At 36.8% G+C, this 27851-nt stretch overlaps 2 protein-coding genes across 2 annotated transcripts; both read right to left on the reverse strand.

Annotated features, from left to right (window-relative positions):
- Positions 1-8343: 8343 nt before the first annotated feature.
- LOC136280808 (polycystin-2-like) lies at positions 8344-10358 on the reverse strand. The gene is made up of 2 exons (XM_066166518.1): positions 10350-10358; positions 8344-9846 (listed from the first exon to the last, which is right to left on the reverse strand). Exons 1-2 carry the CDS (start codon positions 10356-10358, stop codon positions 8344-8346), a joined length of 1512 nt encoding a protein of 503 aa, XP_066022615.1.
- A 2511-nt stretch (positions 10359-12869) lies between these two features.
- LOC131795725 (adhesion G protein-coupled receptor E5) lies at positions 12870-27376 on the reverse strand. The gene is made up of 23 exons (XM_066166519.1): positions 27170-27376; positions 24333-24368; positions 23498-23869; positions 20953-21326; positions 19801-19859; positions 19509-19534; positions 18673-18830; positions 18495-18554; positions 18033-18231; positions 17204-17311; positions 16879-16966; positions 16548-16638; positions 16432-16481; positions 16057-16183; positions 15861-15964; positions 15386-15488; positions 15128-15278; positions 14926-15004; positions 14715-14781; positions 13713-13801; positions 13408-13528; positions 13088-13129; positions 12870-12974 (listed from the first exon to the last, which is right to left on the reverse strand). The coding sequence occupies exons 1-23, from the start codon at positions 27237-27239 to the stop codon at positions 12870-12872; spliced, it is 2679 nt and encodes an 892-aa protein (XP_066022616.1). The 5' UTR covers positions 27240-27376.
- Positions 27377-27851: the final 475 nt, after the last annotated feature.

Below are 27851 nucleotides of genomic sequence, written 5' to 3' on the forward strand. Positions count from 1 at the left end.
AAACTGTATGGTTTACATTGTCTATTATCGCGTAGTAAAAAGCATGTTTTTTTTTCTTTTTGCTTACAAAGCTCTGCCAACAATGCCGACCACTAATAGAAACTCAGAAGTGTCCCGCGTTGTCTCGGGAGACTCTCAGCAAAAACATATTTTGCGGATAATAGATGCCAGGACCAGACTGCTGAACGGCAATTTGGATTGAATTTTTTCTTTAACTCAAAAGCGGCTTGAGCACGCTGAGGCAGAACTTGTTAATGTTTGCTGACCGTGTGCGCGTCGCTTCAACCACGAGCCCTTATCCGTTTCGGTGAGTTTCTTGAACCGTTCCTCATCGAGTTTCCTCAATTCTTGTACTTACAGCCAGGATTTTGTTTTAGTTTCGCCTTAGGAATCTCTCCTTTCTTTTTATCTGTGGCCAATCACAGTCTAGTTTTAAACGCAGACAAATAACAAAGGTCTCAACATGCAACCGAAATCAGGAGATGATTACATGACGGATGTACTTCTAATGGGAAGTCTATGACTGATTATTTTTGTAAACTAGTGAGATATTATTTTTTCGCGGAACATTTTAAGGTATATAAATGCTGAAATTGGAATTACACTACCTCGCTGTTCCGTGCGATTTCATTTCAAATAATGAAATAATACTGACAAAATATCTTATAGCATCTAGTCGGTTTTTATTTGTTGCGCTACAGCATACGTTTTGACGTTTTCCTTTACTTAGAAAGATAACGTTTAAATTATAAAACATACAGCAGGTCGGCATCATGTCACCCTGAAGAAGCTTATTGACTGCAAAAACGACTCTTATCATACGAAAAGGACTCGAATACAATTCTGCCTCTATGAAGACTTGAGGTAAAACGTTAACTGACCGAGCAGAACTAAGAATCTAAGAATGGGAAATTCAGAGTGATATTCCCCTCTTGTTATTCTAGCGCTAATTCAAGGGGTTTGAAAGGGGTTTGATTGGTTCGCCGCCGTTACAGAAAAAGAAGCGAACTTTTTCCTTGATACGGTCGAGCACTGCTAGCGAAGATGCCATCAGAATCGCGCTTTGTAAAATAGCCCCATCTGGTTCGAAGAAACAAAAAAATCTACAGATAACTCAGTAAAAGAGAAAATTCATAGAATGTCATATAATAATGAAAAGAATAAAAATGGGATGGAAAATACGAATTGCAAATCAATGTAGTCCATCAGTACACAACAGCCAGTCTAAAATAAAATCAATGAGTTAATTCTGGACACAATTTTAAGCTTAAGTACTCCATAGGTAATCTAGATTAATAAATTTAAATGATACACAAGACTTTTTTCGCTTTAGTGGGGTGGAATTAATTCCACAGAAGTGGTATACATACACGTTGATATTCCAAATGTAAAAAAAAAAAAAAGGGTTAGTGAACACAAATGGCACTGCCGGCTTTAGTTTTACCACGGTTAAAAACAAAGCTTTCAGTTGCTTTGATCTTTGTGATCGCGCGGACCGCACTTCATTTTAAAAACTTCGTGATTGTTTCGCACTGATTAATTGTTTTTAAATCATCTTGAATTGTGTTGTGGCAAAAACTATATAAAAAAATTTTAAAACTCCGCGAAAAAGTTTTTGAGTGTTTGCCACCCAAGAAGTATAGTGGAACTGAAACGATACTGGTGACTCTATCTTGTCAATGCTCTGAAATAACTTTTTTCTAGATTATTTAGAAAGTACTACTGGAGCCAGGGTACCAGGCAAGGGTCACATGCCGACGAAGCGACAGTAATGGCAACAGTCAGTATTAAAGGGAATGTCATTTTTCCGTTCTGTGTCCATACGGGATCGGTCTAAGTGCGCGATGTGACCAGGTACACTTGAAAATACCGGGTGAAATTTCCCAGTTGTTCGTAATGTTGTTCTGCTTATTCAAGGCACGACAAAAAAGAAAAAAAAAAAAAAGAAAAAAGAAGACAATCTCTGTTTTTCATGGAGTCGAGCATTACCAGCAAACAGAAAAAAATCGTTTTCGACTAAAGATGTCGATAGCGCTTGCGTGCTGCAAAAACTATTATTTGAAGAATAATACGCAAAACAGGTTCGATCTATTATCTATCTTTTTCCTTTGATTTTGTTTACTTGAAGCTCAAAACTAATATGAAAATGATAAAAAATTGCGGTGAAAAATGACAAAGACTCGGTTTGTAACTGTGCCTCGAATTAACCGGGATGGGCACTGATTGCTTTGGGCAACGACTTCACATACTTGGAGCAAAGAAAATTCCCTGAATTTCCCTAACTGCCACTGACGTTTTAAGGTAATTCCGTCATTCTCATTATCGGGAGGTCAAACGTATGTATTAGACATTTAATTTAAATTCAAAAAGTTCAAAATTGTCACTTCTCGGAATAGATAACTTTAAATAAATGCACCCTACTCGATGAGGAAGTTTTGCAAGTCGCGCGGTATTATTCCAAGTCAAGAGAGTGCCGTTGAGAAACCATTAAAGTGTTCTTCATGACCATCAGAAAAAAGGCTGGTGTGCTCAGAGACCTGTTGCTTGAAAAATGAACAAAAAAAAAAAAGAACAAAAAACCGACAACATCATTAATTTCGTTTTGTTGGGTGCAACATTTTTGTTTTTCCGCTTTCCGTCCGTATTTTGCGCGCTGTTGTATAATGCAATACTGTGAAAAATTGTGCATGTTCCTTGCCCAAATACGGCTTAAGTGGCGTGGTAGTGGAGTGATAAAAAGGTATGTTTTGCAACAATGAATTAAACGAGGAGGAACTCTTAAACTGAATCAATCTGTTCTTTATCAAGATTTATAATTTCGAAACTATGCGTACCGAATTCTTTGAAAGACAAAACTTTTGACATCGATGTTTAATGCCAAATTTATCATGAGATCGATGAAAAGCATGAATACAGTCCTGTGTTTTATTTTCTCTTTTTGTAACTGTGGTGGAATCTATTAATTAACTGTCTACAGGGTTTCGGCGTCCGTTTAGAGAATAACATTCTACAGGTGAAGCCGATAAAAAAGTCGAGGAAGCAGGGAGTTATTTGAGAGGGAAATAAAAGGTAGACCCGTCAAAAGCTGAACTGTCGCTGACGGCATTCATTTTAAAAAAAACTTTGTCCAAACTTTCCTTCTGTTTACCACATTATTGTTCTCTATGAAGCGTGTTTGTATAATAAGCTCAAACGCAACTCCCATTTCTTTTCGTGCAAGATTGTTGAAGCAAAACGTCTGAATAAGTTTTAATCGACGAACTTAATTCGTTTTTTCGCGAAAGAGATCTTACATGGTTTTTGTGTATCTCTCGGATGACATCTTGTCACACCAACTTAAGAAATGAAGGTAGGCAACTATGCTACTATGTTCCTGAAACCCTTCATAATATTTCTGAAAGGTTTTGCACTAAACTTTAATTAAGCACAACAATCGTGAATTATAACTACCGTTTCAATTTTAAAACCGCAAAACTGTTTTATCGTGGTCAACTGTATCCAAATCATTTTCCGTCTGAACAAAACTAAAAACTACACTTGTAAACAAGTTAAAACATATGTCTTCCTTTTTTAATCTATTTATTTATTTTCGTTATCTTTATTATTTTCAGGTATTATGAAACTTAAGAACCGACACGTTACCAAAGTTCAGTTTGAATGAGAGGGCCCACTAGAAGCTACCGATAATATCATCTTATTTCCGGTTGGATTTCACTTGGGGTTACAGGATGTTCCAATACCGAGATATTTATATTTAACCAGTCACTATGTACTTAAAATTTCCATAGAATAACCACAAAATGTATTGAACTGCGCAAAAACTACATAAAAAATTGCAAACTCAGCATTTAGCCAGTTGTTTTTATGTGATAAAACTCAAGAGCTGACGTTGTCGAGTTCCATTGTTTTGTTATTAGAAAAATGAATACTTGCCTCTTGACTTGCATCTCTCTGGTTTGAAGCGACCGAGGGCTGCAGGATGCCCCGATACCAACATATTGATGTTCCATCATTCATTTCTTAGTAATTTTTTTTTAATTCATTATCTTCCCTATTTCTAAAGCATAACCAAGAGAAGTAGTAAAGCTTGTACTTACTCAGCGCACAGCGTAAAGACAGGGCTGTGGACAGTTTGCTAGATTGAATCCCACTCATCGCACCATCCATCAACTAACTCAATCACAAGTTGCCGTTAGTATATGTCGACACCCTTATAATGGTCCGTGACTTAATAAAATCACAAGAGCGGCAGATTTCAGATAGCGGCTTTCAAACTATTTTGTAGGACGTGAGTGTAATAGACATCACATACGACAACTTTTTGCTGACATAAGCCGCGAAAGTTCTATTTTTACACTCGTAAGCGGACCAACGAGACTAAAAGCTCTTTGTAACAGATGCAGAATGCTGTTTATTTAACAAATACAAGTGATTCACGACATGGAAATCGATTTATCAAGCTAAAGTTTTTTTAACGTGAAGATAAAAATGGGTGTTTAAAAAAAATTGTAAACAACTCAAACTAATCAGGATCCTCTTTTATAGGTAGTTGTTGTTTGGAAATAAATGTTATGTCCACCGGGAACTAGCGCAAATATGCCATCTGTTCATCTACGTGCACCCGAACAGAGATAACTGTCATCTATCCATCAAAAGATAAAAGTGCGTGTCTTAGGCCCGTATAATATTGACTTCGCCGGCAGGAATAATTCAGTGATAAATTCGCGCTAGTGTAAGAATGCAAATGAACTATAGAATTTCTCAGGTTAAAAAATATATATAAATATATATTCTCCGTTTGGCTAGATCACCTCTTCGATATGAGTTTTCGTGAGTCTTTGAAGTTGATCATCAACATTAACGGATCAGAAAACTAAGGGCAGTTAGTGGGAAATAGTTGAGCCTTAAATCTGCATCAGTTCCTTTCTCTCGCTAAATAACTTCGTCTTTAGTGCACATCGTGTAGTTCATATCTTTGCAGTATGATTACGTTGAGCTGCCAGAGAAAAACCCTACCTATTTTCCCATGTGCCGGAAACTAAATTCGTTAGAAAAGAAACTTTACGTTGCACGTGGCTCAACAAAAAAAATTGGAATTGAGGCTGTTGTCAGATATAAAATTTCATTCTGCCCAATACAGGAAATTTTGATCACAACAAATTTCAATACGGGCAAGAATTGTAAAAAATTACGTTATTAAAGTTGTTGTTTCATAAAATTTGAACAAATTCGCAGCGATAGTCTGGATCTGATATGTGGGCTCGAAGATGTTCTTCACTAAATGAATATTAATTAAACTTCAGGTTGGTATTCCACAAATGTGTACACAAAATTATCCAAACATAAATTGTGTGACTCGAATATGTGCCATTTTTCTGACCAAAACAAAAAGGATAATGGAGAAAGGATGATGGTAAGAAAAAAGAAATTGCCTTTTCGGGCGACATTTTCTCAAGGATATGAAAAAATATAATAATAGTAATAATGATAAGCTTGATAATAATATTGATAGGTATGATGATGATGATGGTAATGAAAATGATAATTATGATAATAATAGTAATAAAAGCCGTTTCCAGGTAAAAAGCGCACGTTTTACGCGATTTTGTTTGTATAGTAAACATTGCGATTGGAATTACGAAGTTTCTGTTCAATTATCTACTCTTTCTTAAATTACTTTTTATTCCAGCCTTGAAAAAGCTGGTATTAGTAGCAACATATGTTACGCCGACAAAGCTCTCTAAGGTGTTCGACGGAAAGGACATGTGAGGCCCTTAGATGAATGTTTACCCGAATGATATAGTCCTTTTTATTTAATTTCTATATCGCAAGAGATCAAAAAGCTTTGAGCTTGCTTGCCATCGCACAGAATGCGGCGAGACATGGTCTTGCGCGCTTCGACAAGTTAATTTGAAAGTAGTTATCATCAACTAAATGGATTGAACAAAACTATACCTTTTTGTAATCAAGACGGATCCAAATACGAATAATTAGCTTGTTCCCTCAGGCGTAAACCTGTTTTAGGCGGGCGCTTGACTGTTTGTTTTTCTCTCGATGTTTTTGTAATCCCTTAGTTCTTATACGACTGTGAATATATGAAAGTCGTATAGTTTACATATGAAAGTCATATTTACCCCTTAATTCTTCTACTCTTTTTGGAAACAAGGAAGATTAACTTCTATGTAGTTATTGAGTCATAAAAAATAATAATAAAAAAATAATCAGCGGAGTATAACAGTGCATATTTGAAGTAACACGAGTGAGTCAGGTATCGCACTACTAAGAATGATCTCAAATGATTGAGCTATTTTTTTGCGTTGTTTATTCTCTTTTACAGGGCCCCACGTAAGAGTAAGTTAGCCATCTGAGTAAGTTAGCGTAAAAAAAATTCACCAGATCACAGGTAAGTCGCTGATTAAGCACTGCTATTTATAACCCCCTACTGCCACATTTGGCACTCGAAAAAAAGGTAAAAGGAAAAAAAAAAAAGGCCGACTTATCGCAGGTCATAAAACGCCTGTTCGACATGAAACTATTTCGATAATTCACGTAACGTTTTCACCGACAGGAGTTTGTGAGTCGTCTATTGAGTCAAATAAAAATATCGCTGTTCACGAGAATTGGAAAAACGCTTTGATAACAATGCGGCTCGCCTTTAATTAGTGCGCTACGGTTAACTCTATCACACATTGGGATTTACTTCACGGGCATAACCGTTTGATTGAAGGCAGCTGAAATCTGCAAGTGACTCAAGTATTCCTAAAGCTAAATCTGTTGACCAGTCACCGCTGCGTAGACATACCAATTGATATTCCGTTCGATGATAAAGTGGGTAGTGTAAGTACATGTCGCGAAAGACAATAGCATGCAAGACCACCAAAAGTTGAAATACCCTTCAAGTTTTCTGTAACTTTTATAGCTTCTTCCTTTGCGAAAGTTTTTGAACTAGCGAAATTATTCAACTCTGTACTGAAAGTAATATGTAACCAAAATGATCAGAACTGGAATAACATGCCAAATAAACAAGGTTCAGTTGGTTTTACGAGTACTTCACAACCAAGAACGTGCTCGCGAAAGCTACTTGGGGAAAATGTGACTGAGAAGCAATCACTTCCCCAAGAAGCGCCATTTACCTTACCACAGACGTGAAGAGTCGGAAGGGTCTCGCCATGGTGGCGGCTTACAGTGTTTGAGCCCTTTGTTGACATTAATGGAATCAGTTAAGTTCTCGAGGACGTGTGGAATGCTCCTAATCGGGATCAGTCATTTTTTAACGCTTACTAGGGGGGAGGGGTATTAGGGCGGGATCCCATGGGGAAGGGGGGGGGAATCGTACGTCACCAACAAAGTACAAAGGGAGGACTAAAGAATTTCAGATAAAAGCCGCTGCGCAATTTGTCGACGCTGAACGATTATGTGGCTAGTCGTGTATAAATCAATCTGCATCGTACCCAGATTAAAAAAAAATAATAATAAAATAAAAGATCGAAAACTGTGCGAAACCAAACCTATTCTACCATTATGACATTATTCCAGTGTCTTTTTCGTGGAAACTTAAACAAGCACGAGGGAGGGGGGTGAGGGTTGGAGGGAGTAGAGTGAGTGATTACGCTCGAGACCAGCAAAATTCCAATCCTCTATACATATATACATAACTTTATTTCCGTTGGAATTTCAGAGTAGCATAGTGGTGCTAGTTTCTCCGAAGAAAGAAACTGTCTAAGTGAGTAAATAAGTAAGTTTCATTCATTGAAAACATTAATACAATTTCGTAATTAAATTGCAATAAATAAAACCAATAAAATATATTTAAAAAATATAAGTAAAGTTACTTGTTGCTTAACAATAAATGATCAATAGTATTCATAGTAATTATTGCGAAAGTCTCAAATACAAATGTCACTTTTAAAATCATTCAAATCATCGAGGCAGGAACATATTCGTCTACATCGTTACATCTTTTTGCAGCAAAATTTTGTAGGCGGAATATATAACATAACAATACTTAACTTTCCTAGTGTTACTCTGTTTTCAATGATATGAAGGAATTTATATTTTTTCGTTGTTGAATACGAACCATATTTATATACAATCAATAGGCTCCAAAGAAAAGTTAAATAGAGGTTCTTCCTCTGAGATCAGCTATAAAAATAATGTGAAATAAATAACTTTCTGAGTTTTTTTCCTGTTTTTGTTACTTGCCACAATGACACGACAAGCTGGGGTTTCCCTGCTGTTGCTTTGTGTGTGCGAGATGATTTACGTTTAACTATCTGTTATTTTAATTGATTTTCGATGACGTGTTTTACTTCCTTTCACCTTTTCTTTTGACTCTTTCTCAACCTAGTGGTTATGAGCCTCTGCTGTTTTTAACAAATAATCAAATTCTTCGTCTTCCGTTGTGAAACCTGAAACAATACTCTCCAGCCGCTGTAACAGGTCATGCTGTCTCCTTCGTAATTTACGGAGGGAAGATTCGACGACATCCTCTGAAAATCTTTCTTTCTTTTTTTCTCTACCTTTGCTGCAGTCTTCATTGCTTTTACTTTTCAGAGATTTTAACATGTTGCTTATCCTGTCGAACAATGCTTGTCTCCTTGTACTGCATTGCTGTTTATCTATTGTTTCTCTGGATCTTTTCTTCCCCCAAGCTACGATAGTTTGACTTGTTAAATCAAAGTTGAGATTGGAACTGTTCTTGGGGTCAAGGCCAACGTTTCCTAATTCTTTTTCCTTCACTTCTGCCAACGTTTTGGAGGTTCTCGACTGTTTCAATGTATTACTGATTGCATCGAAAAATTTTGTTCTTTCTTTTGAGGTCGAGCAACGGTTCTCATCGATAAGTTCATACAGTTCACTTTCGCTCACGTTGTTCTTAGCATCCAAAAGAGCATCGTTGATTATGCCGATAAAGAAGTTCATACAGAGAATGGTCAGAGTGAAGAGAATTAAGAAGGCGAATATTTTGGCGTATATGGTGTTAGCCTGTGCCAATTCATTGATTGGTCTAGCTTTCACTCGCCCAAGAGTTAGCTCGAGTTGGAAATAAGCTCCTTTCAGCACCGAAGAGCAGCGCTTAGTTACAGAGCCAAACATCAAGACACCGAAGTGCAAAAATGCCACAAAGAAAATGGATAAAACGATGCTAAAGGATAATAAAGATCGTGCAGATATCTTTAATGTTTTGGAGAATAGAACAACATAGTTGTTGAAGCGAATGATCCGCAATAGCTTGATGGTGACGATGAAAGTAAGAATTCCAATTACGACATTTTCCACTTCTTGGCAAGTGATAGCTTCTTGGAAACTTAGATTTTCGTAAATGTTTCTATGCAGTTTGCCCATGGTTGACATGACTTTACTTTGTCGTATTATGTACATCACCAAGGCAATAAGAGGGAAGACAATTTGGAATATCTCGATCCAATTCCACATGAGCTTGAAATATCGAAAACGATGATTGTAAAGCCTGAAAATTTCTCTAACAAAATACAGTAAAACAAATTCAATGTACAGAAACAAGCAAATCAAATAAAACTGATGCGAGGGTGTGCCCTTAGAATCAAGTGAAAGAACACGAGTTTGCATGGAGGCTGCTATCAGTCCAGAAGCATCAACTTCATAGAAGTATGTGGCAACACCTAAAATATTCACCGACGGATTGAATGTAGAAAACTCTGCCAGGACAACTCTCGTTTTTCTGTCAAGCCAACCGTTGATCTGTAAACTTGTTATTATGCTGAATCCCGTATGGCTATCATACTCGAGGTCTGCTACAAATCCTCCTCCATCATAAAAGGAGAACTTTCCCCACCTGGGTGTATCGTCGGTTTTCTTGGCATGTTGCTATCGCTGTTGATTAAGTATGATCGCTTGTCTAACACGTAGAACTTTCAGCAGCTAGTTGACGCATAGAAAGAGGAGACATTTTTTCCCTTTTGGCATCATGTAATAGTGGCATAAAACGATAGCAATCAAGCTATTGTGTTTCTATTATCCAAAATTTGGCTGCCAAAGCTATTTTGCAGAAAACTAAGGGCAAACAAAATGACCACTGCACGAATGAATGTCTAGCTTGTGCTATTTGCTTTCTGATTACTTTCCGCTATATGGAATCTAAAAGCCCTCAGGAATCCAAGTTGTAAGAGATCCTTCTCTAATTATAAACTACGAGTTTACTGCGGACGTCTGTAGAGTCTGGTTTGTTTTGTTTTAATTAACAGTGCCAAATATCCGCCACCTGACATTTCTTCTCGGTTTGCGGTTTGGCTGAATTTCAAAGGACGTTCCAAAATCGACATAAATGTTTCGCAAATGAAAAGTCAAGATATAATAAAGGAGGTACTTACCTGGCGCATAACTTTTAGACAAAGCTTTCCACACTTTGCCGGATTCAGTTGCAAGCATCACACAATCCATTAAGCGTACGATACTGTTATAGCTTGCTGTCAATAGCTGTCTTTACTCTTATACGAATTTGTCATTCCGGTAATTTTTTTTTTAATTATTTGGCATTGTATGGAAAGTGAAAATTATTGAGAAACTAATAATAATAATGATGATGATAATGCAAAGATCCCTAACTCTTCCTTTAGCGATTAACAAATAGTCTAGAAAGCCCGTGTGTAGAGTCCGGTATGTTTCGTTATTAGAGTTCCGTAGGTTTAAAAATAAAAATGAATTATTCAAAAATGGAAAGTCAAGTTCAACGGTTTCATAGCTACCGCAGAATAACTGAAACAGGAATTACAAACGTCGTACTTACCCAACACACAAGATATCAAAAGGATTTTGAAAATTTTGATCGGTTCAGTTCCATTCATCATCCACTTCATTATGTCCAGGATATGCAAAGGTTGCTGTTGAAAGCTATTGTTACACTTGTATTTGTTCACCCTGCTTGAGAGTTAGAGTTTAATGCAAATCATTTTCTCTGATCGTATGTTAATAGTGTGTCTCCTTCTTTCTTTTTCAAAACTTGCACCTGATGTGGAGCATTGTTTTTTGTTTGTTTGTTTGTTTTTTTTTTTTTTTAATTCTATCGAAAAACTTAGAGGCATTAAACTAGTTTTTGTGGTTCAAGTTTTGTAAAGAAGCAGCTCAAACAAAATTGATGTTAGGAAAGATAATATTTTTTTTTATGAACTCTGCTAAATGAACTTTGTCTTAAACCAGCTACCGTTTTATTAACCGGCAGCTAAAGCTAGTATTTCATCTGCTCGTATGCGTAAATGGAAATTATTATTTATTCATCTCGCCGATGACGTGCAACGCATTTCTGTCGGTAGGTTTATTTACTTCGTATGCCTTCAACTCTGATGGACTAACTCGCTCATATGTTAATAACCGTGCATTATTATTTTTATAGCAAACGGCAAACTCCGAGTCAAAGGATTTCTTGTCGGTTTTCTTAGTGAATGTGAATTTACATAAAGTTAATCGTTAATTAATCAGAATCCCAGTGGAGGCTAACGGCCGATGGTTTTAGTGTTCAGCCTACAAAATAGCTCTCCCCTTCAAAAGCGTCAGGCAGACCATTATTTTTGTGCCCAAATGACTCAATTCAAACATTTCATAAAGAGCGGTGGGGTCTAAAGGTCTGAGTGTGCGATGTTCTTGGGTCAGTGAGGTGCTCTGTGGGCGAGATATTCTTCTCTCCGCGCTCATAGAATAATTGATTATTTATTCGGGAATTTCTCCAGCCTAAGCTGCGAAATATTTAGTCAATCGAAGCTTAAAGCGAGTTGACCTATCGCATTTGAGCGCTGTGGAGAGAAAAGTACTTGCGCATTCCAGAGTGTTCTTCTGTGTACCTTCTTCCGCATAAATCGCATGCTTCGTTATCAATGTTGAGTTATAAATAGGTATGACATAGTTTAGACTGTTGTAAACCAAGTCGGGCATATTTACATTATCGACTCCTTCTCTCAATTGTTGAAATTCCTCTTCAATGCTTGCCTCTCAGTTATAGTTATACTTGAAAACAAGGCCTATGGAAATATTCCTCATTTCTATTGCTGAGCATTTTTCCTATAAATTGTGTACTCTGTGTAGATGTTCTTTAATCGCTGTTAAACTAAGTTTGCGCAAGAGATTATAATCTCGGTTTTAATAAAGTTCGAATATAACGCGCACTTTAATTGCGAAAAAAAAATTAAAAATGGGCAAATGTAACTGATCCAAAAAGGATCCAATCACTAAGTTTTTTTCTGGTTTTTTCAAATTAGTTGTTTATTTATTCAAACATTTACGTATTCATCTATTTATTCATTAAGCAACAACTTTGAATGTCCGCTTTAGCTACTACTACTATTAGTATCATTTGTTACGGTACAATTAAACCAACAGAAAGAACAATATTAAACAACTTGTAATATTCTTACCAAGAAGCGACTGTTAAAGGAAGTACAGTATTTATACTAAATAAACTTTATTAAGCGCATTAAAAACCATCTCTTAGCTCAACCACTGACAAAATCTCACAGTTGTCTCCAAAGTTCTTCGAAATTATATCAACAATCTTCAAAGTAGTTCTCCCTGTAGTCTTATTCGGAGGGCAGCCCTCATAAGACTGAGCCATAAGAAATTAAAATTTTTAGATTGGTTTATTTCGATGAATTTTGCTTGCAAATATACGATCGCTCAGAAAATAAACTTATAACTTACAATCACGAAGAAGATAGGTGACATTTACAATTGCATGAGTGCTTAAACAATAATAAACAGAATGACCTTAACCTGCAGATCGTGCCTCAGACCGATCGCAACCGACTAATCGCTGTGAACTAAATGATTGCACTAAGTAATTGACGGTTATTTCTAGTTGGCTAGATCCAGTTACTTGAGTTAAGTGGGATTTGGATTCAAATTCAGCACAACTTCACTTGTTTGACCTGTGAGCACTTCCTTGTGGCGTTGTCCTTTATTGAAGATGGAAAAACGATGTTCATCTTTCTTTTGAATCTTTCTTTGATCTGCACATAGACGAGCAACATAAATATTGGTTCTGAGCACTAACACATTTATTGAAAGACTACAACTTGATGATATGCAGTTAGTGTAGAAACAGCTTAATTTTTTTTCTTACCTGGTTGTTTCGCATGCAGTGTAAAGCGAAAATCAGGAAACCCTGCGGGATAAGCATGATTTCAGATCATTCCTTTTTAACATATTTAAAAAAAAATTAGGGAAATATCTATTTAGATGGAAATGAAGAGAAATTTAGGAAGAATTGAAGAAATAAAGAAGAAATCTGTTTTATTCAGCATAGTTAACAGCTTTTTGTTTTCATAATTCCAATAAATATCATGTAACCATTGTAATGGTGTCTCGCTTGGTTGACAAATTCAATCGAGATTTATATAATCAAGATTGGATGATTTTTGAGAGTAACCATTGAACACTCGCCTGAGTAGAGTTGAGTATGGTGAAGACGTAGGCAAAAGCTTTATGCACAGGAAAAAGGAGACCAAATAACCACGTGATACCCAGCAGGGGATTTATCACCACGCATGCTTTGATGCCAAGTATAGGAGTTAAAAGCAAAGAAAGAAAAGACATTCTTTTATTTTAATTTGACAAATAATTTTTATTTTTTGATATCGGAATGCCTTCCTGATTAAGGAATGGGGAAGTTAGGCGATTATCGCCTCACAGGAGCACATGGCAATCTTGTCCACTATTTTGTTTTAGTTTTATGTTGCAGGTCTTACCGTACTTGCTGAAAATTGTTGTCTTCCGCTGTTGGCTGCACCAAATTGGTCATTTCCTTTATAACGCTTACGAGTATCAAGATGTTGAGCTAAAAATACGATAGGAATAAATTGATTATTTAGATATGGTTGTCGAAAAGGCAAGAAAGGATCCTTGCCAAAGACGTCATTAGTTTGGCAAGGAGGGTGGAATGAAGAGTCATTTACAGGGAATAGAACTCCCAGCCAGGGGACCTAAATTATGAGCTTCGATCCTCTGACAATGGGCTAATGAAATTGCGAACAAAAGTGTCTAAACTGAATGAACCATACCAAGTGAAGCCTCATGTTAATTATATAAATTCAATATCTCCTACTCTCCCTGCCATTTCATTTTTGTCAAGTCTTTTTTAATTAAATTTTTTTAATCACTGATTTTTGCGCGAAACATCATCATGGTATATCAATGTGAAACAGTGTGAGAACATTAATATGGAGGCAGTGAGGATTTTTTTTTTTACGCTATAAAGTAAAAGTTGGAGAATTTATGAAGCTATTTTATGCCTGTGAAGACATTGTCTCAAAGGTTTTTCTCGCTATTGAAGGCCATCAGTAGGTTAAAATTGACAACCATCCCGTAAACAGCAGCTCCGTCCAAAGTTTTTCGTGAGTAAATAGCAAAAGATAAATGGTATGTATTGTGTGGTAATATCATAAATACTTATCCCTTTAACTCCCAAGATCTGATTAGTAATTCTCCCCTCTAGCTGCTACAAATATTTTTAAAAATAGTTATGAGAATTTGGTGTTAGATCAAGGCAGCAACTTTTACCTGATAAGTTTACATATTCTCATTCGCTGTTTCCTGTATAATGTAAAGCTATTACAGAGAGAAGTTTCATGTTGATCACTCCTGGGAGTTAAAGGTTTAATTCGCTTTTTAAAGAGCAGAGGAAAAGGTCTCTTGGCAGCAATTAGTCCAAGTATACCACTCATAATCACCAACACGAATCATAAACTCACAACTTCAATGAAAGTCACAAAGGCGACGAATATCCAGGTCAGGTTGTTAGTCGAGGAAAGCCAGCAACTAAACTCGAAGAAGTGAAAGGCAGGAAAGAAAGACAAATTTTTAACAAATGAAATGATACTGATTTAAAACTATACACAAAAACACAAAAGAAAGAATGTAATGAAATAAAGTAAAAGAAGGAACCGTTGAATTTTTCCTCACTATTTATCACTCGTATAGCTTTGTAATCCTTTCCCAGCAGCGATGCCAATTGAAATGGCCACCATGATCACTGGAAGACCTACCCATAGAGAGAGAAAGGAAATACAAACACTGCAATGGATGACAACAACGGTTTTGGCGATCCGAAAGCACTGATGCATGGTTATAGTTACCTGTGCATGTTGTAAAATAATAAACTTACCCCATGAGACGACGTGATACATGTGGATCTTGGCGTTGATATTATAAACTTTCACAACGAAGAGGTAGAGATAAATTGCCTCGATCAGCATCCAACAGAAAGCGGCCATCAAGAAATACTGCATTAGAGCTGCTATTGTAACACAAGCAGCCTGTGAAGAGAAAGATTTTTTCGTATTCTTATCGCGCTCCTTTAGATAAGATATTTTTGGTGCAAAGAGTAGATTCATTCTATGGATATGAAAGAGAGGCCACTAACTTTGTTTTCTGTGGCGTTTATTCCCGCGAAGAAGATGATCTGTCCAGCTCCAAGGGACATAGAAACACTCAGTCGAATTTGAGAGAGAGGTTGACGAACATCTCTGATGAAATAATAGGTAAGTACAGCAAGAACCACAAAATTTAATCAAAAGATACAGCAAAATGTGGTTAAAGATATCGACTAAATCTTGACATCAAAGGAAAAAAAAAGACAGTGAAGAGCTCTAGAAAGGACCAAAAAAGGAAAAAATGTTGAGGAAAATGGCTAAACTCTAAACAATTCATGAACCGTGAAACCATGAGCATTTCAAGCGCTCTTAATGGGGCATGAAATCTACTTTGAATTTGTGAGTTATTCGGCCGACATGTATTTTCTTATCGGCATGGAGATTTGCATTGAGATCTCTTTTCTCTCTAGTCTAGTTGAGGGGAGATGAGAATCTACGTCATCAAAATTCAGGTACATTACATACGTGAGGCAATAATAAAGTATTAATGTTAAAAGTATCCCGACGATGGAAAGGCTCAGTCCCACGTAGGTGATAACTTTCAGGACTGTTTCGTCCTCCTTGGTGAGCTATGTCAAAAAAGAAAAAAACTAAAGGAGAACATTGATGTAGTTAATTGAGCCCATAAAATGATAGAGTAAGGCAAAAATTATTTGATTACCTTTAAGCTACCGTCGTAGTCCATTAAGACGGCAAAATGCGTCAAATGATTGCAGCTGCAAACTGTTTCTTCTGAGTTGCTTTTTGATTTAACTACATGGCATCCTTCCTCTGAAAATCCCTCAGACCTGAAAAATTAAATTAACAAAGCACACAAAATAATTCATCGTTTGGGGAAGAGGTGATGTTGGACAATTTGCGCCAGGTTTTTCCTCCATTGTAGTTTTAGCAGCGAGAAATTTTGAGTGAGACTTCCTCTCTCTAAAAACGACAACATGATGGCCTCCGGGAAACATCCGACTATGAACTTTCATTCATACTCTGCCATACTTAACTTAATTTCAGAACGAAGAAATACTTTACAGGTATTTTTTACCTTTTGCTAAGGCCACTCCAAAACATGCAGCGCTTCTCTGCTGTCAAAACCTGAAAATAGATTTTATCTAGTCAGAATGAATCATAATAGCGTGTAGCAACTAATTTTAATGTTACCTTTAGGTTTTTGAACTTAAGGATGACATTTTCTGCCAATTTATTAGGCTTGGGGTCCATAGTTATGGCCATTATCCTGGATTTGATATACCTATGAAGAAATTATATTTGTAAATGAACCAAAATCGAGGAATCAACAAACATATACTCTTGCTAGATTCAAGCGAGTTTTTTATGAAGATGGAATTGTCTGAGACAGGCAGGAAGACTTCGAACCCTATATGAGGTTTTTGAAAGTTTCTAAGCTCAGTTTGGTTGAACTTCAATCTTATGTTTCCATATTATGTGTTTTGGGGGTAAGCGACATAGAAGGAGATGAAAATATCATGACCTTTTGTTGACTGTTTCATTCCTGATGGGTTGGTCCGTCAGAAGTTGGTCATGCAGATCCTTGTACACAAAAGCCACTACCAATGATCCTTAAAACCCCCCAAGAATCAACAAAAAATAAGTTAGAAAAAACAAAAACACAAAGTTCGAATTTTTATCAGGCCCTGAGGCATGTGACTTCAGAAGGAAGGCAAAGAATTCAAGAAAATAGACTATGTAAACTAATTTAGTGCATTTTTATGGGACTTTATTTCAATACAGGAATTCGGATTGGAGAAACTAAGGTAATTAAAAGTTGTAAAGTTAACACGCTGGTTAATACGAACCATTTTCCTCAAAATTTGAAGAAGCGATATCGATTGTCGCTTGCCATCGTTGTTCATCAATGTGGAAGAAACTTGCATTCTGGCGATAGGCTTTTTGAATGGCCAAAACTGTCAGAAAAACAACTCAATGACAAATAAAAGCACTCACGGTGAAATTAACGATAGCACGTGTACAAAACATGAGTTTTGCGAAGTACACAAAATGTTTTATAATCTTAGTGAGTGGACGTGTACCGTTTGTACTTTATTTGCCCTTCAGCGAATATTCGACGAATTCAATCATTTTAAATATGATTTTTTATGTAAAACTGATTAAAAAGTATGTAGTACTGCACGGACTAAAATTGTGAAAATTCATTTCGTTCCTCGAAGCGTTTTGTCTGAGAACAATAGAGTTCATTAGGGAGTTTGTATGAGTACGGTTAAAAATCTTGCATATATTTGCATCGCAAACGATGTGCTTATTTTGAGCTCAGTGCATAGTATGAAGTAAGGGTACATTATTTGTAAGATTTGACAATTTCAGTAAGTAAAGTGTTACTCGCCAATCTATAAACAGAGCAAGACGAAGGGTTTCAGAATTTTGAAGGATTCCTATTCTCTCTTGTTGATTTCAAACCACCTTTTATTTCCTTCTCCACCGCAAAAAGTCAAAGTTTAAAAAAAGGAAGAAGAACCAATGACATCCAACAATAAAGTTTCTAATAATTTTGGTCAATAACTGAGATTTATCTTGAAAACTATGTTACTCAGTCGGTCAGTCAGCAAATCAGTAAGTAACAGAGCAATAGATTTTGAAACTAAACAGGATTGAAGGCCGCCACCTCACCCATGTTTGGGAAAACGATCCTTTCTGAAGGTCTCATTCCACTCAGGTGTTGCTTGCCATAATTAATAGCAAATTTCTCGACGGCCTCTGCCACCTCAAAGATGGATTTTCTTAGTATCTTAACCTCTTCCATGCTGACCTTGCCTTTTGCGACTTTCTTGAGATTTATGGTGAAATCTTCAAACACACCTACAGCCTCCTATAATTACGTAAATATTCCAAGGTCATTAACTAGCCAGTCTCATATACACAATTTAACACAAAGCAGGAGGCCCCAGATGGTGTCCAGGGTATTCCCCATCAAAATAACTCTTTTAGGGTCCTGGGTTACTTTTTAAGCCTCGCCATTTTCACCCTGTATGGCTTGAATGGTGGTTTATCTTAAATTTCAGATATTTACTTTTTTATGGTGTAAATAGATATATCGGGGTTAAAAGCCTTCAAGTTATGAAAATTGCATACCTGTATGGAAATCTTTCTGGTAACATTTATTCCGGATAATTTTGACACATAGTAATTTGCCTGGAATAATAATAATAATAAAAAAAAAAAAAAACAATTGTCTGTCACATTAATGGACCGAGAAGATCTCGAAAAGTGACATGCAAAGAAACGCAAAAGGACTATTCAGAACACAAACCAAATGCTCAACTGTCCTAAACAACAATGACGATGGTGCTGTTAGCGATGGCGATGGCGATGGCGATGGCGATGGCGATGGCGATGGCGATGGCGATGGCGATGGCGATGGCGATGGCGATGGCGATGGCGATGGCGATGGCGATGGCGATGGCGATGGCGATGGCGATGGCGATGGCGATGGCGATGGCGATGGCGATGGCGATGGCGATGGCGATGGCGATGGCGATGGCGATGGCGATGGCGATGGCGATGGCGATGGCGATGGCGATGGCGATGGCGATGGCGATGGCGATGGCGATGGCGATGGCGATGGCGATGGCGATGGCGATGGCGATGGCGATGGCGATGGCGATGGCGATGGCGATGGCGATGGCGATGGCGATGGCGATGGCGATGGCGATGCTGATCCTAATGCCGATGATAATAGAGATAGCGATAGCGATGCTGATGCCGATACTAATGATGATACTTAAGATGGATAAGATTGTAAATCTTCGATTAGAATGAGATATTAATTGAGCTCTTTTGCCGTTTTACGGCTTACCTCTTAACACGTGTTTGTATATTTTTCATAATAATAGGGTAGCGAATGACAGGAAACACAGAGGGCGTAAAGGTTCAAAACTTCAAGCTTGTTATCATCGCTCAATTTACAAAACTTGGATGAAACGGATATTTCATAATAAGTAGACGCTAGCGAGGATCCTTTTGGTTTTCATCAACACAGGTTTTACTAATGCGTATAAACACTATACGTGATGCGCCACTGTTACGAAGTACTTCACCCGAAGTGTGCTATGCCAATGGACACTATTGGAATACACTGCAAAATACCTCGAACATCCCCATTGTTAACACTGCTATGAAAGGAAAAGACTAACAAGCAATGGTTTTCGTTAATTGGTATCGAAGATAGGTAAGTGGTTTACTTCTTAGCCATTGGCTTTATGGAGATACAATTACATGCAAAAAAAACTTTTAACATAAAGCTGGAAAAGTGCGAGAAATGAGATGAAACATTATAAATGTCAAGAAAGACCTACAAGAAAAAACGCAATTAACGTCATAGCGGCTCACGTGCTTACACACCGATCGGAAAATATTTACATTCTGTCACTGTCCCTACAGTTTAGTTCCGCCGAATGTAAGAACATTTCCATCAACCTTCAGTCCGATCAGAACGTTCTACACAATTGCATTACATGAACACATGGCACTTTTCCATGCCCTTAAATTGTATTCTACCGATCAATTTTCATTTTGCCTCATTAGGCCTGACTCCATCATGTGCCATTTCCTTGTAAACAACCTGCGTAATAGATTTCGCTCACCGTGGAGTCTCTATGGCTCAGTGGTAGTGCATCGGAGCGCGGAATCCGAGGGTCTGAGGTTCGATTCCTCATGGAACTCAGAATTTTTTTCTTTGTCCCACGCTCGTGACAAGACGAATCCATCTTTCTCTCTTCTGCATTTTAGCACTTGTTCGAACCGCACTATCCAACACCACTCAAAAAATTTCAGACGGAACTAAATGTTACTGAGAGTAGTGGTCAGATTCTTATGTTCACTGCACATTTTGCATTGCATTGAATTTAGCCCCTACAACTTTACAGTTCAAAGGATTGGATCTCGAAATAGAATACAATAAACATAAAAATTGATTCCCTCTGCGAAGAAAAAATAAGTCTCGAAGTTTTTTGCATTTGTTTTTTAAAACGACAGTTGGCAGTATCTTTACCGACTGAGTCACTACCTTTTCACATAAGATAACGCACTTCACATCATCACGTGTTGCTATCTAACAAAACAATCGGATCGCTGATTCTTTGCAGTTGGTATTCACCACCATTTCATTCAATCGAAATGATAAATTAACTACATGAAGATTAGCGACAGTTGAAAGTTTCACAATTGTTGTTACTCGTAATGGTAATAGTAACAGAACCATTTAAAACTTTCCTCTGCTCGCAAGGTTAAAAGTTAGACATGTATATCGTGAAAACGTTCATTGAAATTGTTTCAAACATATTTTCAGTTATGCAAATGTAAGTGTAAACTTGATCCCGACTGTCAGAGGGTTTATAAAAATGATGTCGTGAGTATCGCAAACGTCACCAAAGAATGTTTTTGTTACGGCTAAGCGCTTCTGGTGCCTTTTAGTTTACTCAAAATAATAATAATAATAATAATAATAATAATAATAAGAATAAGAAGAAGAATAAGAAAACAAAAAGGGAGAAAATAAAACAAAACAAAACAAACTAAAAGAAAAACTTACCCTCGGAAATCTCACAAATATAAGCGTGCCAGTTCCCCCAACGGTGCTACCAAACACGCCCGGTTTGCCATTACTGGACCGCTTGTTGTGTTCACCACTTGGCTCCCCTTTTCCCCATTTGTATATAGTCAGCGGTCTTTCACTCACCCAGGTCCAATTCCCGGCTTTTTTTGTTAAACCAATACTCCATGTACTTATATAGTACTTAGTATTTCGCCTTTGAATCTCGTCATTAATGAACTTCCATTCCTCTTCGGTTTCAATTGATACTAGGTCCCCTCCTTGGTTTTGGCAGGTTTCTCTGTTAAAGAGCCATGACCATCCATTCACCGAAATTATGTACCAAGAGTTCTTAAAAGTTATGTTTGAGCATCCTACAAAATGATAAAAACGGAAACAAAAATACTAATTATCATAATGATGATAAACAAAGTGATAATAATAACAATGATTAAGACATAAAAAAACTATGATCACAATCACAATAAAGGAGGAGAAAATGAGAAAGAAAATGTGATATTTTTCATTTTCTATTTCATTCCTTTTTCTAAATTTAGCATCTTTAGTTTATGTTTGATCAGTGTCAATTATTACAGTACGTCTCTCTTCACTACGGCGTCCACCATCTCTGCCTTGCTTTTCTGACCTTCAGCTAAAAGTATCTGTGAGTTCGTGAAATTTTAATAGTTGAATTTCTGGGTATTAATTAGTTCCTTGTTGAGCTGACAACTCCCCTCACCCCGCCCCTTATTCTTCCTCCCCCATCTGAACAGACTTAAAAAACGTAAAATTAAATGTGAATGTAAGTTTTCATAAATGTGCAACTGGAGATACGCAGTTCACCGTATACAGTTGCTAAGGGAAAGTTTATCGGAAAAAAAAAACAAAACAGAACAAAAATCTAAAGGGAACGCGACAAACTCAAAAGATTATCTGGTTGGCGGTAATCAACATGGACATAAAAAAAGTAAAGATAAATTAATTAAGGTTAGCTTGCGCTTTTCTTCCGATTTGATTGCAGTTTCGAATTTAAAGTCAATCTTGCATTAAAAATAGGTTCAAACCCGTGGTGCCTCGTCCTTAAAGTGGCATTTTCTTAGAGGTCGTCTAACTATGACTTGAAAGCTACCCACAATATCTGTCACTATCCGCTTGCACTTCTGACACGCTTTTTCCCGAAAACTTTCCCCAAAAGAACTGTACTTATTGTTTGTTTTTCTGAACGGTAACGAATCGTGCGATCTTTTTGGTTCTTTGGCCGTCCGGATTTTCCTATCTCTGCCTAGTGGCACGGCAACGCTTGCTCGAGTCGTTAGCTACAACCCTAGCTTCGTACCATTTTTCATAAATATATATCGTTTGCCAGCTGGGCAGTATTTTTAAGCAAATCATTTTAAAGCAAATCAAGCTGATTAATAACTTATTAATCCCCTCCTTCTCTTTTTTAATTCACTGTGGCTGCCGGCAAAAAAATTGGTAAAATGATTTTTGGTAGCAAATTTGTCATTAGATGGGTTGACACACGACCTGAAAACTGTTTGTAATTAACCTAGACCTTCATTAGAAGTAACTCAAGAAGTTAGAACGTGAGGTATTTGTTTAAAATTGAATTAATTAATGGAATTTTCAATCATTTTATATCTGAATTCTTTCAAACAATTTTTTCTTTGAAAAACAGTAAGCGAAGTCTTCATTCTATACTTTAAATACGCTTTTGGTCAGTCTTAATAAGTCTTCTAAAATTAGACATTTGTACCGTAAACATCACAACAGAAAACGAAGGAATTCAACGAGAAAAAGCTATATTAAATTCCGCTTTTGACAAAAGACCAGATTTACACACGCAATTGCACCAAATAAACAAGCAAACTCTCACGATCTCGAAACAGATTTAAATTTTCTTACAATTACTTTCCATTGACTGACTGAACAGAGCTATACTTCGTTCATCAATAGTCAATGGAAGTGAGTAACACTTTCCGTAAGATCATTGACTGTTTTTAAAGAAAAAATTTTAGTGACAGACAAAAAATGTTTTTCATCAGCCAAGGTCGGTCTGTATTGGGAAAAACTGCACACTCTTCAGTACCAGCACTCTTCAGTGTCTTCAGTACCGGTATTCAAGACCTTGGGCATACATACTTCGAAGAGTTATGTTCAAAAGAATATTTGTTCACTCACTGACCTCAGTGAACACGTCATGTAACTTGTTGCATTGTTAGATTATCCCAATCTCAGCGGGCTCGACAAAAATTGTGAAATGTACAATTTCGATCGCTGTTTTCCTCAACTGCAGGCGATGCAAAAAAGTACAATTTTTGAGTGATCATTTTTTTTCGAAACATATGTCCCGCATTTTTTTTACGGGCATTATGTTCAACCACTAATGCGCGCTTAAACGTTCATTCGTCGCTCACGCGTTCAAGTTAGGTAAGCTGAGCGTATTATGTGAACAATATTTTCACTTTTAAGAAGCAAGAGAAATTTTCATGACACAAGTGCAAGACTGCACATAATATACTTTATGGTTGGAATGTGATCTTACTTCTGGGCATCTCGCAAATGAAGGCGTTTTTATCACCCCAAGAGATACCATTAAAGAGGCTTCCATTCTTGGATATTTCCGCTCTATCGTCGTTATCATCTAGCTGAGAATCTTTCCATTTCGAAATATTCAGTTGTTCTCCACTCTCCCAAGTCCAACCCTTGTCTCTCTCCCCTAAACCAATGTGCCACGCACTAGTATTCCAAGTATCACGCTTTTGAATCTCATGATTGATAAAGTGCCATTCTTCTTCAGTTTCGATGGAGACTAAGTAACCTCCCTGGAGGTAACAGACATTCCTGTTGCTATACCAATATCTTCCGCTTTTCGAAAATATGTAGCAGGAGTTTTTGAAACAGGTTGCTTGGCACTCTATAAAAAAAAAAATAAAGGAATAAATAAACGAAGAAAATGTATACTGATTGTAACAATAATGATAATTCTGATGATGGCATGGAGACAAAAAAAAAAATAAATAAAGGAAAAAATGTATACTGATGATAACAAGAGTAATAACGATAAAGATATGAAGAAGAAAAAGAAAATTTATACCATTAATGATAAAAAACAATGGGCATCAAAACCCTCTACGTCACCGAAGGAAAAATTATAATTAGCCAAGGTTTTATAAGTGGAAATTGGGGAATCAGGGTAATAGCACCGTTAATCGTTTACCTTTTTGTTTTGCTTTCCAACTAATGTTTTTAATCGCAAAACGATCGATGTCATTGCAGCAGGCAGTCTATAACTAATCATTTTGATAATTCAGTCAGATCCTTTCTTTTCACGTCATTTTAAGATACATAAATATTAAATTGTAATTACACTTCCTCACCTGTTCCTGGCAATTCCATTATCAAATGAAGGATGACTGTAGAAGAAAAAATGGGAAAATAATTTTACTGTTATGTCGATTGTAACATTTGAAACAACAAAAGAGTTTCTTAAATTTCAAGTTAGACTAGTACTAGAGCATTTTATTCGCTACATGCACCTTAAAATCTACCCATGGCTTTTTTACCTTCCCTAAGGAGCTAACTGAGGAATTGAAAGAAAAAAGTGCAGTATCTCCGCAACCAGCTGAACAAAAGTTGTTACCTATCGGACCTCAAGATAGATAGATTAAAAAAATACAGAATAAAAAAACAACAACCAAAAAAAAAATCAGCAAAGAACTAACAAACATATTTATCTGATAACGTTATCTTCTATATACACGAAAACAAAATCTCGAACAGCATTAAGGTGTTTTTAGTTTTTATTATTAATTTTTTTTTTCATCATAACGGTTCCGCAGGTTGCGCTGGTTGCGCTGGTTCTTGGTTCTAAGGTTCCGCAGTCTGCTGATATTCAGTTTATTACCACCCCATAATGTTCTTGTTTGTTTTTTTCTTTTTCTACACTCAGGCAATTGCGGGAGATCCATTTCGAAAACGGAACCCTCACCGGGTTTTGCGGATGGTATGTTGGGGAGTTCGAAAACCGAATTTCAAGGCAAACCGTATGGTTTACATTCTCTATTATCGCGTAGTTACAAAGCATGTTTTTTTTCTTTGTCCTTCCAAAGCTCTGCTAATAATTCACGCCTTTAAGTGACCACATGCCAAGTTATGTCAACACTAAATTTTTCGCAATGCCGACCGCTAATAGAAACACAGAAGTGTTCCGCGTTGTCTCGGGAGACTCGCAGCAAAAACATATTTTGCGGGTAATAGTCGCCCGTACCAGACGGTATTTAAATAATCTGCTGGCCGGCAATTTGGATTGAATTTTTTATTTTTATTTTTTTATTTTTTTAAATTTTCAATTGTATTTATTTATTTTTTTGGCTCAAAAGCGACTCGAGCATGCTGCGACAGAACTCGTTAATGGTTCCTGACCGTGTGCCCGTCGCTTCAACCACGAGCCTTTATCCATTTCGGTGAGTTTCTTCAACCATTCCTCATCAAGTTTCCTCGATACTTGTGCTTACAGCCAGGATTCTATTTTAGTTTCACCATAGAAATCTTCCCTTTTTTTACCTTTCGCCATTCACAGTCTAGTTTTAAACGCAGACAATGTCACCCTGAACAAGCTTATTGACTGCAAAAATGACTCTTATCAAACGAAAAGGACTCGAATTCAATTCTGCTCTTAAATATATGAAGATTTGAGGTAAAACGTTAACTGACCGAACAGACCCTAACTAAGAATGAGAAATTCCTGGTGATATTCCCTTGTTGCTATTCTAGCGCTAATACCAGGAGTTTGATTGGTTTGCCGCCGTTACAGAAGAAGAAGCAAACTTTTTCCTTCGAAACGATCGAGCGCTGTTAGCGAAAACTGAAAAATCACAAAGGAAACGTTATCGACGCTAACACGTTTGTGACCAAGATGTTTGTAAAATAGCCCCCACCTGGTGCGAAAAATTGCACTTTATCTATTTCCTTAGAACCAATTTTGTTTCCTTGGGGTTGAAATATGACGGTAAAACAGTCCTGAAAAGATTACGTCGATCAAAGCAATTGCGGAGAAAGAAAGAGGTGATCAAAACTTTGACGCGGTTCAAAATCGTCCCTCGCAATTCTAATAGTAAATGAGCAACTAAGTAACATTCTTGGAGAGATGCAAATATTACGGCCTCTTACCTTTTTTTTTCTCTTCAATTTCTATGGTGTTCCCTAACCTTTGAGGATTACTTTGTCATTTCTTTTTTATTATTATCATTACAATCATTTAGAGGTCAAATATAAATTTATCATATATTTCTAATTTTAAAAACGTTTCGTCCCCGGATAAGGATAACTGAGATAATTTTAGTAAACATGCGTACAAGTGCGCTTTTGAGGCAATCAAGTTATTGTTTGTTTTAATATATCTGACGAGAAAAAACGAAAAAGTCTATAATTCAGTCCAAGAGAAAATAAATAAAATGACAAAATGACATATTAATAATAAGAAGAACAAAATTTGGATGGAAAATACGAATTGCAAATCAATGTAGCCCAAGAGTACACAAAACACAAAAGCCAGTCCAAAATATGATCGATGAGTTAATACCACAAGACTTTTTTTCGCTTTAGTGAGGTGGAATAAATTCCACGGAAGTGATATACGTACACACCGATATTACAAAATGTTAAGAAAAAGGGTTACTGAACACAAATGGCACCGCCGGGTTTAATTTTATCATAGTTTTTCCTTTTTTTTTAATTGTTTTAGCAGGACTGGAACGACTGATGCTTCGTCGAGCGACGAAACTCCAGTTAGCCAAAGATGGTAAGAACAAAGCTTTCAGTTCCTTTGATCTTTATGATCACGCGGACCGCACTTCATTTTCAAAACTTTGTAATTGTTTCGTACTGACTAATTGCTTTCAAATCATTTCGAATTGTGTCGTGGCAAAAACTGTATAAATAAATAAATAAAAATGTTCAAACTCGGCATTCAGCCAGTTGTTTTATGTGATAAAACTCAAGAGCAGACGTTGTCGAGTTCAATCGATTTGTTTTTAGAGAGATGGATACTTGCCACTTGACTTGCGTCTCTCTGGTTTGAAGCGGCTGAGGGTTGCATGATGCCCCGATACCGACATATTGATATCCCATCATTTATTCCTTAATTCATTTATAAATTCATTGTCTTCTTTGTTTCTAAAGCATAACCAAGAGAAGTAGTAAAGCTTGTACTTACTCAGCGCACAACGTAAAGACAGGGCTGTGGACATTTTGCTGGATTGAATCCCTCTCATCGCACCACCCATCAACTTACTTAATCAAAAGTTGCCGATAGTGTATGTCAGCACCCTTATAATGGTCCGTGACTTGGTAAAATCACAAGAGCAGCCGATTTTAGTCAACGTATTTTAAACTATTTTATAGGACCTGAGTGTAATAAACATCACATTCGACCGCTTTTGCTGACATAAGCCGCGAGAGTTCTATTTTTCCACTCGTAAACGGACCAATAAACTAAAAGCTCTTTACACCAGATGCAGAATGCTGTTTTACTTAACAGATGCAAGTGACCCACGACACGAAAATAGCTTCATCAAGCTAAAGTTTTCTTAAGGTGGATATGAAAATGGGTATTTGAAAAAATTGTAAACAACTTAAAACTAATGAGGATCCACTTTTATAGGTAGTCGTTATTTGGAAAAAAATATTATGTCCACCGGAAACTAGCGTAAATATGCCATCTGTTCATCTACGTGCACCCGAACAGATATAACTGTCATCGATCCATCAGAAGATAAGAGTGTGTGTTTTAGGCCCGCATAATATTGACTTCGAAGGCAGGAATGATTCAGTAATATTTTCGGGCAAGTGTAAGAATGCAAATGAACTACAGAATTTCTCAGGTTGAAAAATACATA

This window comes from Pocillopora verrucosa, chromosome 5, assembly GCF_036669915.1.
Source record: "Pocillopora verrucosa isolate sample1 chromosome 5, ASM3666991v2, whole genome shotgun sequence".
In the NCBI taxonomy this organism is placed as follows: domain Eukaryota; kingdom Metazoa; phylum Cnidaria; class Anthozoa; order Scleractinia; family Pocilloporidae; genus Pocillopora; species Pocillopora verrucosa.